At 36.9% G+C, this 16491-nt stretch overlaps 1 protein-coding gene across 1 annotated transcript in view; it reads right to left on the bottom strand.

Annotated features, from left to right (window-relative positions):
• Positions 1-16491, bottom strand: part of CDH13 (cadherin 13) — a 531145-nt gene that overhangs the window by 162163 nt on the left and 352491 nt on the right. The window contains exon 7 of the mRNA XM_009332307.1: positions 2293-2471. Within this exon, the coding sequence (XP_009330582.1) occupies positions 2293-2471 (179 nt within the window). The remainder of the gene's footprint in view (positions 1-2292; positions 2472-16491) is intronic.

Genomic DNA, 16491 nt, shown 5'->3' with positions numbered 1-16491 from the left:
TGATGTTACACAACTACTAGCAAGGCTTTCAGGGGAAAGCTCGTTTCTTTGTCCCATGTTTCTACAATGCACTTCATAGAAGACTGTGCTAAATATCCAAAACATTTAAGATCTACAAAGGTTCACCAGAGAAAATATAACAACAGTAAGGCACTAATATCAGCTGATATCCTACAGAGGAATGGCAAATAGTACTCCCTCCTGCCCACCAACTTGCCAACATCCTGAAGGTCACTTCTTCAAGCCTGGTGATATGCAGATACTTTATTCCCTAAGCAGTAGCTAGACAGGTATTTCCTCCTCCAGATGTTACTCCTGTCTCTCTCTACCTGGGGCAGACAATTCTTTTACAATAATTCAATTTCATGAGTTACGTAGAAATACATCAGAGTTATTTATATAGTATCAAGATTATGTTGGTATCCAGAATTGTTCAGAATAGGAACATCAAGCCGCTTGTCCCTAAAAGCTTCTATTACGGTTAAAAATAGAAGTATACATCTTTGACCATGAATGGCTAACTCCACAGATCTAAAAAAGGAGGCATGACTACCAGTTTCTACACAAGACATACATAAGCAGGAAGGGGGAGAAGAGGCTGAACCCACAAAGATGACAGAGCACAACAGAGAGCATCTTGTGAAGAAATGGAAAACATACGTTTTCTCCAAGTGTTTCACCTGACAAGACAACATTAGCCTGGACTTTAACTGCAGATAATGCTTGTTTTTAGTGTTAAAATTTTACACAGCCCTACATTTTGGCTCATAAAACATACAGCATTTGCAGCAACAACAAAAATTACTTTGCCGTTTCAACAAGACTGCAGCTTGCCATGTCACCTTCAAAGTAAAGGTATTGAATCGACTATTATTAAAAATCATGAGGAATTCAGGTCTTGCTTTCAGGATATACTGCCCAGCCGTAATACCCGTTCGATTGAGGCCAGACTTCTTGTATGGAGACAGCATCATTATTTCATGAATCACCAGTGACCTTTGGAAGATACTAGGAAAAGCAGGCATGTTCATTCCCTTCCATTGATTTTCTAATTTTGAGTAAAATGGTTTAATCTGGGAAATGGTTATCTATTAGGAATAAAAATACCTAATCTGACTTTAGAAAACAGTATAAAGCTTTTGAACTGAAACAATGAATTTAGAAGAGAAACTTGAGGCAAAAAGGTAGTGATTATATAAATCTTAACATGGGCGTGATTCTGTGGCCAGCCACACAAGCATGAAAGAATTGGAATCTCTCTAAACTTAAAAGACAGATCTACAGGCCCAGACCTTAGTTTTACTGCACTGTGTGTCTGGTTTACCCATTAAATATCTGCTGTTGGAAAAGCCTGCAGAAAAACTACTCACCTAAAATGGGAAGTGGTATGGGCATCATTTTCATCTGGTTAAAATGAGAAATAACGTGCTGAACATTGAGAACATTGGACAGTCCTGAATCTAACCAACTTAGAAGACAAGTTCAGTAAATCAGCACATACCTGAAACAGCCTGCAAGAAAAGAACTTGGTTTTCTCCAGGAATCTAAGAGCACACAGGGCTACGTAATCGAAGGAAATGGTGATTCATAGAGTAACTGTGTAGGTCATCATTGTATTGGTGCCCAGATCTCTCATATTCTGATAACTAAACCTTTGTCCTAACAGATTGGCTCTACTTTATTATCTTCTGAACATGAAATGATCATACCTAAGCTTTCTTTGCTATCAATTTATGCTCTCATAATGTTAATGATCTATAATAAACATGGATTTTGGCACTATGGTAATTCACCTTAAAACCACATGCAGACTACCTGTCCCTTTACTCTTCCTTTTTTGTATTTTCATTTTTTGGCTATGGGGTACCAAGTTAATTAGTCCATTAAGTCCACTCAATAAAAAGAAAATTCTAGAAAAGGATTTAAAGCACCAAACTGTAACAATCTCATAGCAAGCTATATGCATAATTAGGGGTTTTTTTGTTTGTTTTACTTCCAAACAGTCAATTGGTAACTCAGAGTTGAATTCCACTTGTTCCCGAGATCTTTGCTCTCACCATACAACATTAAATGTCTTGCCCAGAAATTATGAACTACTAGATTTATAAATATTGATCAGAGCATATAACTTCTTATGCCCAAGTAAGAAATAAACAGAACTCTTAAAAGACTCCTCAAAGCTGAACGTCTGAATCCCACCCCCGCAATACTCTGAACCTCTTTTCACATCACAGAAGATTATAGGCACAAACATTAAAATGTCAGACTGGCAATAGGAAAATGTTCACTTACCTCACGATCCAACAGTACAGGTGACACCACTGTAACAATATCTCCCTTTTCTGGGTCAATATAGAACATATTTGGAGATGGTTTCATAGGTGTCTGTTTGAGGATGTTATACCGCAGAAGAGCATTATCTGTGCTAGAGTCATCAGCATCAAATGCTGTCATACGCATCACAGTCGTTCCTAAGGGAAAGGTGGACAGACAACAGAATGCGGTTAGCAAGAACATGTAAAATTACGCTGCCTTGATATGTGAGAACCAGGTGGGTACAAAACATAATTATCTCAAGACCACTAAGTAGTTTTACCTGATATTTAGTCTGTACTTGTATTTGTATTATTTTTACTTGCTACTGAGCCAACAACAAGACTAGTGTTTCTGATTTGCAACAGACATATGACTCTAACGTAAGTTCCCCATATTTGTGTGCTTTGTTGCCATCCATATTAATTGCATTTCACTAATTGAGCTACAGATATATCTTTTTCACTTTAAATTCTACAGGTAGAAAGTTTACAGGGTATTTATGATGAAGATGACAATGCTGAAATAAGAGAAAGGTCTCTATTTTAAAGTCTTGCACAGTTTCAGAATTGGTTGGACATTATAATTTCTGTCAATAAGAATTTTTGTAATGATTAAAGCCTACTTTATTCTAATCTCAATTTGTACAAATTTATGGGCTTATTGTATCAGCCTCAATAAAAAAGACCCCACTTTTATTGCCAGGTTATCCTTCGAGTGGTGAAGGTTTTTTTAACATGAAAATCCTATAGCATACAGTTCTGCTACAGAGTGCAATAAGGTAAATACTGTTGACTGCACAGATTCCTAAATGATGTACAGAGGAAAAACCTCACTCTCTTTCTACATCACAGTTAATACAGGGAGGACTGAGATGCTGCCAATTCTCTATTTAGCTAGTGGAACACATACTCGTCCATCACAGGATCAAATCTTTTCCTCTCCCTTAAACAGGCACACCAGAGGGTGACATAGCCTACAAAATTCTGTCATAGCATTCTTTTATTTGCTTTGTACAGCACATTGAGAACCAAAGAAAGGAAGCAATTAGACACCTGGGCTGAACCGTGAGATATTCAGCCCTAGACCATTACTATTTCTTAATCAGTTCATTTATAAGGTATGAATGTAAGCATTGTTTAAAAAAAAAAAATCTAACTAAAAGTAATATATCATCACAGCAAAACTAAAGTATTTCTGGTAATATTGACCTGAATAAAGAATAAAATCCTACCAAATAACAAAAAAGTCACGATCAAATCAATAAACTAGTTTCAATGGGGAATCAAAGTTAAGTAACCAATTAATGCAAAAGATATTAGCAAACTTTATACAAATAAGGAATATAGGAAGATATCCATTCTTTTGCCTAAAAATCCCAACTAAAACAATTTATGAAATTCCATCAACTATACAATTTACATTTAAGTAGCTTAGCACTGAAACCACATTATCTAATGTGTGAACCACAACATCAAAGATAGTTATAATTCTTTGTTAGAGATTAATTCCTACGTGGTGGCTAACCCTTTCTTTTCGCCCATAGACTTTCAGTAGGCAAGTATTATTTTGAAATATGATGATGAAAAACATTTCAAATAAAACATTTTCATTTCTTAACAGGTCTGTAAGATCATATGATCTGTTCTCAGTATCCACATAGTCTTTTGTGACAAAATAACCACAAGCGATTAAAACCTTCTGGTACAGACAAGGCCTAAGACATTACATTGGAAGTGCCTGCAGAACAGAAATATATATCATTCATGTACAATGATAAACAGTGAGTTTATATTCTTTGTGAAGGTCTTGAAGCACAGATCACTTAAAACTCAAATAAAAATGAAATACTGTGGTTAAAGTAAAAACAAATCCAGCTTCATTTCTAGCCTGACATAACTGCCTGGTTCACTGTTAAACAAACACAACTGGCTTGTTTAGATATGTTTCTTTTTTTTTCTTTTACTGTACTTCCCAGAGTACAAAGTATTGCCTCTTGTAGTGACCTTGAATATAAGCTCTCAAAGGTTTTGTTTCTTTGCTACTTCAGGCAGAGTTACCCCCTTGAGAAATACAACAGAGATCTGACAGCATGTTGGTTTTATTCACCAGTGATTAAAGGTCAGACAGCTCAAAAAGAAGCTTACCACTGGATACCATGCCATGCTTTCCAATATTACAAGATGATCCTAGCCCTGATATTTTCACCTCCTTTTTTTGAGACTTCTTCAGAAGAAAAAAGAAAAAAGAGCAGCTGTTTTGAAGAATGAAGATTTACTCTCTTTTCACAAGTACAACACTATGCTATTTTTTAGATATTTATTGCATTTCAAGAAGATTATTTATTAGATAATGTGTTTCATGAAGATCTCCCAAGTCACAAGACTTCAGTGAAATAAATAAGAATTAAGGCAAATCTTCAAGGGATCTTAAAGAGTGCCCAAGTACAAGTGAAATTCAATGGGTTTCGGTACTCAACTCTTTCCTGAAAAACGTAATTTAATAAGATGCTATACTCAAGTACATTAGACTATATTTTAAATGAGCATACAGTTGCTGCCATTATTAATCTATTAGATGAGTTGATGCTCAGCAGAGATTTAAAAACTGATTAAAATATATACTCAGGTAGAAATCCTATTCATACAGTTGTCCTAGACAGTTCTGTTGAAATATTTCTGATGATAAGACTATGGAAGGCACATGTAGATTTTAAGATCTGATGTACATCCCCAAATCTCAGGTTACTCTGGCATAAAACTGGCTCAATACCATGGCTGAATCTGATTCTGATTTGCCAGCTGCAGTTCTTTAACCTTTCAACTCACTGGACATTATCTTGTTTGTTTTAAAAAAAGAACATTATCTTGTTCTGTGCAACCATTCCTTTGGAGCACAGAGATGAGAAATTCCAACAACTCAGAAGAGCAGAATTTTACATTCATTTTGCATAGAGATCCTAGCTCCAGGAAGAAAGCTGTAGAGAATTAGATCCATTTGTTTCTATGTTACTTTTGTCAAAAGTTTTGAGATATTGGTTTCTAGCTACCATTAAAGTGGCATTTACATTTAAGTTATTGTATTCTCACAAGTTCATATAACAGATGTAAAAATGCACATAAAATTTGGTCTTTAGATGTCATTATGCATTAGTACAGTCTATAAGGTTGTACCTGTTTTCTGTTCATGAACATCAATACGGAAAACTACACCCCTTTAAACATCACCTATACGCTTGCATCGCTACAAACACCAGAGGAGCTGCTGAATACTGCAGGTGAAAACAAAAAGGAAGCCCTTGCACTGAGTTGAAAGTTGGTGCTAGGCTTCTGCAGCCATGCTGAGAATGGCTTGTCCTAAGAAACACAACCTTTACGCTCTTGTGCTCACAAGTAGGTTTGCAAACTAACCACAGTCCAGTGCTGTCCATTCATTTCAAAGCACAGTGGTACCTACTCTATATTCTATTCCATTAAAACAAAACAAACAAAAAGCCCACATATACAAAAAGCTAGAATGGGCTAGTATTTGTGGCTGATGCCTCAAAAATCACAACAACTTTAAACCAGCAGCTAAAATATATTCCAGTGACCTTTTGGAGAAGTCCAATAACTATATTTCCAGGGAAGAACTTTCCTATCCTAGTTGATGTGTTCACAGAGAGAACATACACGACCATACATTTGGGATTGGACCACCACAAAAGATGACATTTACAGAGATCTCTTTCCTAAAAATATAGTGACACAAACTTTTATTTTAAAAGGTTCTACAGCATACATCCGATCCAAAAGAGTTTAATTCAAGATGCATGCTTCCTCAGTATTACTCCTTCATCATAAAGTTTTATTCTTCATAAAAGATTCATTTCCCCAGACCCATAAACTGACTACTTCTAATTCAGTGTCATTTTATAAATACTTCCATTCCTGGCATCAATCAAATGCAGCTGGCTTTCAAACCACAAAACAACAGCTTGCTACATTACCATGTTAAACAATATATATTAACTTATCAAGCTAAGGAAGAAATGTCTGCAAAATCAGCAACTTTATAGTTCTCCCGACGATGTGCAGATACTCACTGAGGCAGTCTCTCTCAGTAAAGATATAGTTATGTCTTGGTGTATTTCAATATTCATGGTTTATTTGTCACACCTTCTGGGTGGTTTCACTATTACCATAATCACTCAAAACCTCTACTTGCACCTCCCAGAGTTCCTCATTGATCATACATATATCCCACTAGCCAAGTCATTGCTCCAGAGGCTGCAGCTATCAATCTATTGATTGCTCTTGGGCCTGTGAGTTGGCTTGGAAATATTGGCAAAAAACCTCCCCTTAGGCATTAAGTAAAACACAATGCTTGGACAATTTTGTGGTGACTGGAACAGATGGTTTCTTCGGAAAAAGCTCTTTGGCATTTTGTTCTTTACCTCTTAATATCCTTTCTATTTCCGCCTTTCTTTCTTTTCTTTTATTTTTTTTTGTGCTTTTTTTTTTCTCTGTCAAGATGCCAAGAGAACATCAGGAACAGTTCAGCTGATGGATGAGATTAAATAAATGAAAGGGATGGGGGGTTAGTAGTATTTATTTATTATGTTCAGCTTCCGGGTTTACAAAAAGGTCTGGAATGTGGTGGAAGTGAGGCCTATTTCTAGCTTGATTAAATGTGAACAAGTGTCTTAAGCCTACAGCCTTAAAAGACGACTCTGAATTTGAATACTAACATTAAAATTATCCAGTTTAAGGACTGAATAGTTTTAACTTTGAGAGCTACAGTGCTCAAAAACTTCACACCGGAGTTTTCTCATGTTATTTTCACTCCTTTTGTGAGTCTCCGCTGTATATTCAGTATGTTAAATGTTTTCTACGTGTGCTACAGAAAGGCAAGGGTCTACTTTCCTAATTAACGTGACAGGATTGCTGAGTTTTATTTCCCCCGTCTTCACAAACTCAAATGTACCTCCATACACTGATAATAATCAGTTGCACAATGGTATACTTTCAAGTAAAGCTATTTTAAGCCAAGGAGGAGAGCAAAAAATGAAAAATGGGATGAAAAAGGAAGAAATCAAGAGGGTTAACTATATCTCTAGAGCACATTACATTTATTACTACAGAAAAAAAAAGACACAAACTTTCAGAAAATGGAGCAAAGGAGGATACCCTCCTGACTACTATACTCATCATAACTAATTACATGTTTGACTGTCATTTTGTACTTTAAAGACAACAAGCATCAGGGAAGCAAAACAAATATAAGAAGAAAGGTCTATTATGGTTCCAATCAAGCACATTTGAATTGCAACTACAGTTATTAACTTAGCGTGTTATTAAAAACTTGAAGGCCTTGCTCAATAAAGAAGACATTTAGTAAGAATTAATGAGTTCAGTCTTTGAGCATATCTTACATTTGTATAGGGCAATAATTTTCCACTCTGCAGGACTTTTTCACATTGTCTATTTAGATGTCTGGCAAATTCAGGATATGTGTATACTTTTTGAACTAGAGTTTAGATGGCATCGCTGATCAGTACACTGGGCACGCCAACATATTGCAGTCAGCAGGAGTGGAGACATGCGCTGGTGAACTATCAATTATGGAATGAATAATAAACAAACTTCTGTTGATACACAAAAGAAACTTCAGTAGCATTAAGTAGATGTCCTGGTTTCAGCTGGGATAGAGTTAATTTTCTTCCTAGCAGCTGGTACAGTGCTGTGTTTTGGATTTAGGATGAGAATAATATTGATAACACACTGATGATTTAGCTGTTGCTAAGCAGTGCTTACACTAGTCAAGGACTTTTCAGCTTCTCATGCCCTGCCAGCGAGAAGCCGGGAGCGGGCACGGCCAGGACAGCTGACCCAAACTGGCCAGAGGGACATTCCATACCATACGACATCATGCTCAGTACATAAACCAGGGGGAGTTGGCTGGGGGTGGGGACTGCTGCTCGGGAGCTGGCTGGGCATCGGTCGGCGGGTGGTGAATTGTGCATCACTTATTTTGTATATTCTTTCATCATTATTATTATTATTTTCCCTTTCTTTTCTGTCCTATTAAACTCTCTTTATCTCAACCCACAAATTTTACTTCCCCCCCGCCCCCTGAATCTCTCCCCCATCCCACGGGGGGCAGGAATGGAGTGAGCAAACGGCAGTGTGGTGTTTAGCTGTTAGTTAAACCACAACAGTAGAGCTGAAGAACTGTTAAGAATTGCTACTATCTGTAGAGAGTTAATGCAGTCAGAAAGCACATAAATTGAGTAAGAAATAATGGGACATACCTAGTTAAACATTATGAAAAAACAGTAAGGATGTATGGGCAGGTCAACCTGTAGCAATACTAGTATTTAACCTTCTTTTCTTATGAGCAACACAGCTGTTTTGGTAGAAGAAATCATTCACTGCTGGGATTTTTTGAGAATGAGTTATATACAGTACTGTCCCTAGCCGTACTGTAGGGTAGAGTGTCACGTGACTGAAAACGATGTTAAGAGCTTTCAGGTCTTGCTTGCTGCTCCAGGCAAGACGATATATGAAATATCAGTAAACGAATGTGCATTAGTTGAAGTTATGTGACATGGATGCTACTTTGGTATATTGTGCTTTGTCTCTGGTGCTATGAATGTTTCTTTCTTTAGGGTAAAATTGTTGGGTGAAAACACTGAAAATTGTTAGCCCCACCAAGGATTCCCAAATCATGCCTATATTATCAGTACTTACCAGGTTATGAGATTTTGTGGTAGCATATGCACACTGAAACTTATGCTCTACCATGTGCAGATACAAGAAATTATGAAGCAAATAAAAAGAGCATTATTTATCCTTTCGTAATACTAAGATTCCCATCACAGATCTTGTGTTGTACAAAATACGAAACTCGTGGTCCCCAATTGGGATAACTTACATTTTAGACACTGTGCGATATTCCCTTACAAAAAAATTTGCATGTAGTCTTTGCATTTGTCTGACAGACTACAGAGAGCATGAAATAGACTACATATAGCATGAAATAGGCAGTTCCATAAGGAGTAAATCAAAAGTTTCATTTCCTATCTGGTATTGTCCAAAGGCTCATCTCCCTGTCTTAGAGGGGCTAAAGTCAGTCATTCCCTTAAGCAAGACCATTAATATGATCTTTTCCTCCTCTTTTATTTTCATGAGACTTATATGAATTTAAGGTAGTCCTTCAGACAACTTTATCCCTATGAGAAAATTAGTGGAAACTGAGTGATGACTTCAAAAGTTTTGAGGGACTGACTGCCAGACAGGCGGGTAGAAACACGTGCTAAAAGTTAACTTATTCAAATGGCTTCTTATTTTTATGTGCCAGTTTCTTTTCATCACGTATCTATATTCAAACTAAAAAATAAAAGCTATTCCCAAGCAGTCAGTCCATCAAGGGAAAGGAATAGGCTGTTTTTTCTCTCTGCCAAGTGTACTACTTACTAAGATTCCCCCCTCACCTGAACATACACAGGTATAGAAATAACAACAGAAACCTCGGTATGCGGTGACATAGCTATTAAAGGCTTTTATGTAAGAGGAACAGGGCTGATTGGTGGTAAAGTTCTCCTCTATTTCAGAGTATACGTCAAACTCAACTTTTAAACAAATATTAACTTTTCACATTTAAAAAATAAAAGTGTTTAATATTTTAACAGACAGGGTTCCTGAGAAAAAGGAAAGTGCTGTGATGTGTTCCTGAACCAAGTTTATCCTTTCTTAAATGTGAATCTAAACCTCCAGATAACAGGAACAACGGAAATAGGAGAGGAGAGGAATAGTGACTGCTCTGCTGCTGTTAGAAGCTCCTCACCAAATTACACCTACTACAACTCCATCTTCCCCTAAGCAGTTCCCCCTGTTCTACTCAACATCATTGTTACCCCTTCAGGAAACAAGCCTTCCTTGCTCAGACACGGGGAAGTCATCACATTTGTTCACTTACAGCCTCTTCAGATGGACTGGGAATTACAAGTTTAGTGAAAGAAGACTTGGAACAATAGAACTGAAGATGAAAAAATGATGTCCTTTCTCTAGACAGGAACAGGCTGCAGATATAAGCAAACCACCAATGATTTTTACTTAACTAAGATTCTGCCCAAGTTCTGGATTCGTAGTAAAAATGTTGCACGCTCATGTCTGCTTCCCTTTTGACCAGTGAAGTCTATTAAGAAAAGGCATGAATTACTTCTTGGATCATGACCATAAGCTATAAAAAGTCCCACTGTTCTAATATTCTATCTGCCAATTCATAACATAATATTATATGTCAGATAACATAATTCATAAAGCAATATAAAACATTCTCTTGAAGTAAATGGTTTAATGTAAATGATGATATGCATTGAACATCTCACAGCAGGCAAATATGACAGAACAGTGATTTATGTGTGGAAGAATAGCTACTCAACACACAAAAAGTAAGAATCAGCCCTAGGCACACTCAGAAAACACAGAGGACCCACATTCTCTCTGGAGCTTGGCTAGCACTAGAAGTCAATTGAAAAAAATCACAGGAAATAAAGACTAGATGAGACATTAAAACACCATTAAATTCACCCCCCTAAAAACAATGCAGGACCGTTCTTGAAAAGATACAGAAGAATACTGGCTTCTTTCTGAAAACCTCAAATGGAGAAATTTCCACAACTCTTATTGTAACTTATCACGATGACAATTGCATTTGGCAAACACCTGCCAGAAAGCTAGCTCAAATCCTAAGAGGAGTAAGGTCAACGCCTAAAATAGCCAGCTAAACTCTAGACCATCACCGCACGAGTGGAGATGGAGGACGCCAAGCTCTTTCTTCACCTTTTATAAAACTACCACAGGTAAAAAGTTTGAGATTCAACACCTCGACTTGCTCATTCACTCAGCCCTTTGATCTGAACTGTTTGACAGCTGAAACATTTTGCCAGAGATGCTTAGAACTCACATGATTCACCATGCTGTTTTCCCAGTTCCTATGTAAAATTGGAATTGCCTGCAATCATTCAAATTTGATTTCAGATGTATACAAGCTATTTAAATGCAGATGCAAACTTTATAGTCAAGAACAGCTAAGCAGAGAGCTTACTAAAAATACATATTCTGCACCTATCTCTGTTGTATAATCCAAACATTTTCTTTTAGCTTTTCCCTACCTTTTCTTTAATAGTTTCCCATTCTTCTACACTTCTCTGTTTATCTGGGTGGTATAGTTCTGGCCAGAGCAATGCAAATTGCTAATAGACAGCAATTTTTGAAGTAATACAAATATATAAAGCCTGATGTAATTTTCATATCCAGAAATACCCATGAGAAATTACCTTTTGAATGTGGTAGAAAGCTTCCCCTAAACCTCAAGACAGAAAATAAACCAGACAAAATTAGATCAATCATTTAACTTTTTCCCAAAAAAGAAGTTAATATCCAATTTCTCCTAGCCTCTAAGCAGGGAGGCATTCTTAATCAAGATAAATGAAGAGAAGAAAATAGATGTTTCGGACACTTCACTTAGGTTAGTAAAAAAGGATCATCAATTATTTGCGTTCTGAACATCTGGGAGAGAACTGGCCATCTTTCACTTCAAAGCCACTTTCACGTTGTCTCCATCCAGCCCTGTCAAGAAGAGTTAGTATTCTGAATATTTACAGGAACGACAACAAGAACAAGTATAGACTCCTCTCTTAGCCTTTATTAAACAAAACATAGCTAATCACTGGGAACCTAGTTCACATTCAGCTGTCCATCAAGCCATGAAAGCCTCTGAATTTGGAGACCTAGCAGCACTTGCCAGCTCTTGGAGCCAGGTAAATATCCTAGCCATATTCTAGCCCACAACACTTTTACAGCACCTGTGTCCTTTGGAAAGGAAACTTGGGTGCACTGGTAGAGAGGAAGCAGAATTGTGTTTTAATAGGTCCACCAATGTGGACTACTGGAGACCCTGGACTGTGAGAGCATACCTTAGCTGAGAAAGAATCAAAGTAACAATTCGGACTGCTATTTCATTGTTTTTAAAATGGAGAAATCCCATGCCAATAACGACTCCAACATAGAGATGTTTGTCAGTCATATTTTCTTTTTAAGCTAGGACTGTCTGTAAGACAGGAGTGAAACTAGTTAAATAAAATTCATGGAAATGAAAGAGATCAGTGCCAAATGTAGGTTTTAAATCAATAGTATATTAAAATCTAATAGCACTTTGAAAATGAAAAGGAAATGAGAAGAATATTTTTCCTTTCATTCCAACAACAAATTATTTCAAAATAGTAAAAAAAAAAAAGCAATGCAATGTATTGATAGTGTCTATTTTTTTAAAACACTGTAAAAATACAGTCTGTGTGGAATGGGTAATAAGAAACCCAAGCTACATATTCTGTGTGCATACTCTGCATTAGGACTTGTTCAAGAACAACAACAAAATGGAGAGATTTTTCTAAGAAGGTAATATTTTCACAGATTTCAATAGTCTTTTGATCAGGGCCACACTTCATAGATGGAAGATCTCATTCTTTACCTACTTTTGTAAAGGAATTGACTGGCTTCTTAAAAATATCTTGTAAGAAAGGTAGCAATTATACTCCCCTGTCTCAGTGGGCTTTAATCAAAAACATGTCATTACTTTACAGAAACCACTTCAGACTATTCTTCTATGTCCAAGTAAGGTACACTGGCATCCTTCCTGATTAAAAGGTAATAATATTACATTTTAATAAGATCTCTTAGTGCAAGGTCAATCTTCCCTAATTGGAAATGCTTTTTGAGACAGTGGGCCAGAATTTCTGTTGATCTAAATCAGCCCAGCACTACTAAAGTAAAGATTTATATTAGGTGAGGCTATGGAATAGAAGAATGACCTTGAAGGTCTATATTAGGTATACATTGCCTTTATTCCCTTTTTACTTTCCTAATTTCTCACTTCAGTATATGTGAAATGAAAGAGAAAAGCAAAAGGATGATCTGTGCCTTTTTTGTGCCTCTTCTATATCAGACCCTTTCCCTTCTTGCTACCAGCAACTTATACAAGCATCATTTTTTTCACATGGATATAAGATAACGACAATACACCAACATACACTTCATCAGTAACTGCACCTTAGAAGTCCTTATCTTTACCCTTTGCCTCTTTAACTAATGTGAACTGGTTGTGCGTTAATCTCATGTTACAAAGTGGGGATATAATTGAAACACCCATCCTTGTTATCCGTGATTCTGTCACTGTGATTCTCATCATCTACATCAATCCAAAATTAATCCATATAAGACAAGTGTGCTTCAATATTATAAAAGTAATGAGAATGAAAGAAGAATCAGACCTCATAATGAGGAGGTAAATCTTCTTACATAGTTTCTAGCTTCATCTGTAGGAACCAGAGCACACACTTATTCTAATGTATCATTTCATCTTTGTATTGATTTCATAGTCAAGCCCTAGCCACTTGATCTATTAAACATCTGAAAGTTTTTATCTGAGGGATAAGTGTTTCCGTCTTAATACAGGATCTCCTTAGGTGAGTTTTGTTTTTCTTCCCCTGCTCTCGCAGATGAACTACTGGATAAATTATTTGGTTGGTTTCCCAGTGTCTGCTCTGTTGAAGTTATTAAAATTCATCCTGCCCAGACAATAGTTCATAATGAACTTCTTCACTGCTACACCCAATAAATGAATTAGGCAACTACTCCCTGTTCTTCATCCAGAGACCTGCATTAAGTCCATTGCACTTTTCTAGACAAATCGTATCAAAGATGCAGTAATTCCTGTTAAAACTACAAACAGAAGTGGAATATTTCATTGTAAGGTCTCAAACTTAGTATTGAACAAATCCTTACAGAGGATCATAAGGCATGTCTTGGAAAGATATCCTTTCCCTTAAAAAGGATTCATTATTCCCCCATACATTCTTCTGAACCAAGTTCAATAGCTTCCCATAGTAAAGGAGTCCACAATGAGGAAGGATAAACACAGTCAGTTATTCTGGAAACCTACACTTGAATTGGTCAGCCTTTAAATCAAGTCCATAGCAACAACTCATTCTCTAATAGCATTCTAGAATAAGAGAAGATGGAATGTTTTTCAGCCATTTCCCCATCTTGAGACTGAAATATCTGATATAGAAAACTTTGCAGCCTTACTCAAAATTCTCTTTTTTGGTTAAATTATATTTTAAAGCCACTGATAACTGAATTTAATAAGTTATTCAGATGCCGAAAGAGTATGCTCTATGATTTTAAAGCAGGTCTTTGAAACTGTCTTATAAATCACAGGTTTCAAAAACTCTACCCATATATGTAACAAGAATACACTTTGGGGTGTGTGGTATATGGTTTCGGTAGGGGCCTTGATATTCTTTCCTGAATTAAGTCATTAATTAAGTCACTGAGTTCAACAAGTTTGGGGTTAGACAGTGTGATTAATTTCACTCAGTTACAACCATTTTAGGCTCAGATATATAGTCTTTTAAGTTTCTTAATAGTCACTGGAGAAGGACTGGCAATTTTGGATGTAGTTCATCCCTTTCTAAGCTAAATATTTAAGAAAGGTGTGATGAAGCATCTTTAGAAGTTATTAATTCTGGAGGAAATCTAACTCAGAAAAGATATTGAACTCCCAGGCACTCAAAATAGCTGATACCACTCCTGTTAATTCTGCCCATCACTACAGATGTGGAAAACAGAATTAGAATAAAATGATTCTCCCATACTTTTGTTCTAGTATCACACACTCCAAAAGACTTTCTCTTTCCCACTTCATGACTACTTACAGCTGAAGGGAAACCATGCTTGTAGGAAGTACATAGAGGCCTGCCCCAGCTCTGTGCTGGACAGCTTTACAGTCTGCACTGACACTTGATGCTTGAAAAGTGGAGGTCTGCAAGGATTAACAGCAGGCCGTGACGTCACTGTTCTTAATCCCTTAGAATTGATGCATCATGTTAGGAAAGGACCTTAAGCAACAAATCAAGTTATTTTAACTTTGTGTGTAATTGATTTAGTATTGAAAGGGCTACATTATGTCCCTGCAGAGAAATATGGGTATGGAAAAGGTTCTGTATGTCATAAAACATCTAAATATTGACTGTAGAACTCCTTAATGTAAAATTAATAATTAAGCACAGAACAGTTCACGATATATCACTGTCAGCAGTTGAATACTTAGAGATCATAAAGATTTGCGGAGCTGTGTGCAAATATAGTGTCATTAAGTCACAGGCTTGTTCAAGTATATTTATACACATGCACGTATTCTTTCTTAGGCCCAAAGAAAACAAGCATCAGTCAGTGCTATATTGTGTCAAGAAACAGATTTTAAATGGCGACGTACTTCTACCTTTCCACCAAGTACACAGCCCACAACTTGAACTCACTTAAAATTCAAGTGGTTCACATGGCTTGCAGTGAACTGAATTCAACTGCTAAAACCTCTTAATTCCCTGAGCCCTTTTTCCTTAATGTCTCTCCATCACATCACAGCTAGCTGAGGACAAAAGTGGGTTTGTTCTTTCACTCTCCAAGCTGGCTAGCAGGGCTCTAAATAAAGTCCAGAAGCTATAAACCACATCTGAAGAGTGCTGATAGGCTCTCCTTCTGCCATGACTTTCATTGCTCCCTGGTTTTGAAGCTGAGCTTCTCATCTTACAGACAACTTCATATGAACCTGGCAGCATGGTCTTTGGTATGGAGTTGGTTCAAGTGTGGGGCAGCTTGGAGTGCAAATGGATGAAGCTGTATCTGTCTTTAGGTATCCATTTTGACTACTTTTTTCCTATTTTCCCATATTGTGGTGCTATACATACCTGGCTGAGTCCTAAACTGTAGGAAGACAGACTTATAGACTGCTTTCTGGGCTGAAGGCCACCAGAAATGGGCATAGTGTTGTACAGCCAACTAGTTCAGTCACCTCTGTACCCATTCTTGCACAAAGTAGGTGGTCATTTTCTGTCCCAAAACAAACATCTCATTTCAGTTAGGACAATTTTTGTAGGCAAGGACACCAAATACATACTAGTAGTTCAGTCCTATTGTATTCAATGGTATATATCAGGCATACGAAGAGTAACAACTGAGTTCTTCATTTCCTTTTTACTTTTCAAATTTAGGACTTCAATGACGTACTATCTCTTGGGGAGAAGGTGGGTCTGGCCTGTGTAAAGGATGCACTGAATGGAGTCATAACAGGTGA

This window comes from Pygoscelis adeliae, unplaced genomic scaffold (assembly GCF_000699105.1).
Source record: "Pygoscelis adeliae isolate BGI_AS28 unplaced genomic scaffold, ASM69910v1 Scaffold18, whole genome shotgun sequence".
Classification (NCBI taxonomy): Eukaryota; Metazoa; Chordata; class Aves; order Sphenisciformes; family Spheniscidae; genus Pygoscelis; species Pygoscelis adeliae.
Note: the sequence above shows the minus strand (reverse complement) of the source record. Positions and strands in the feature narration are given on the sequence as shown.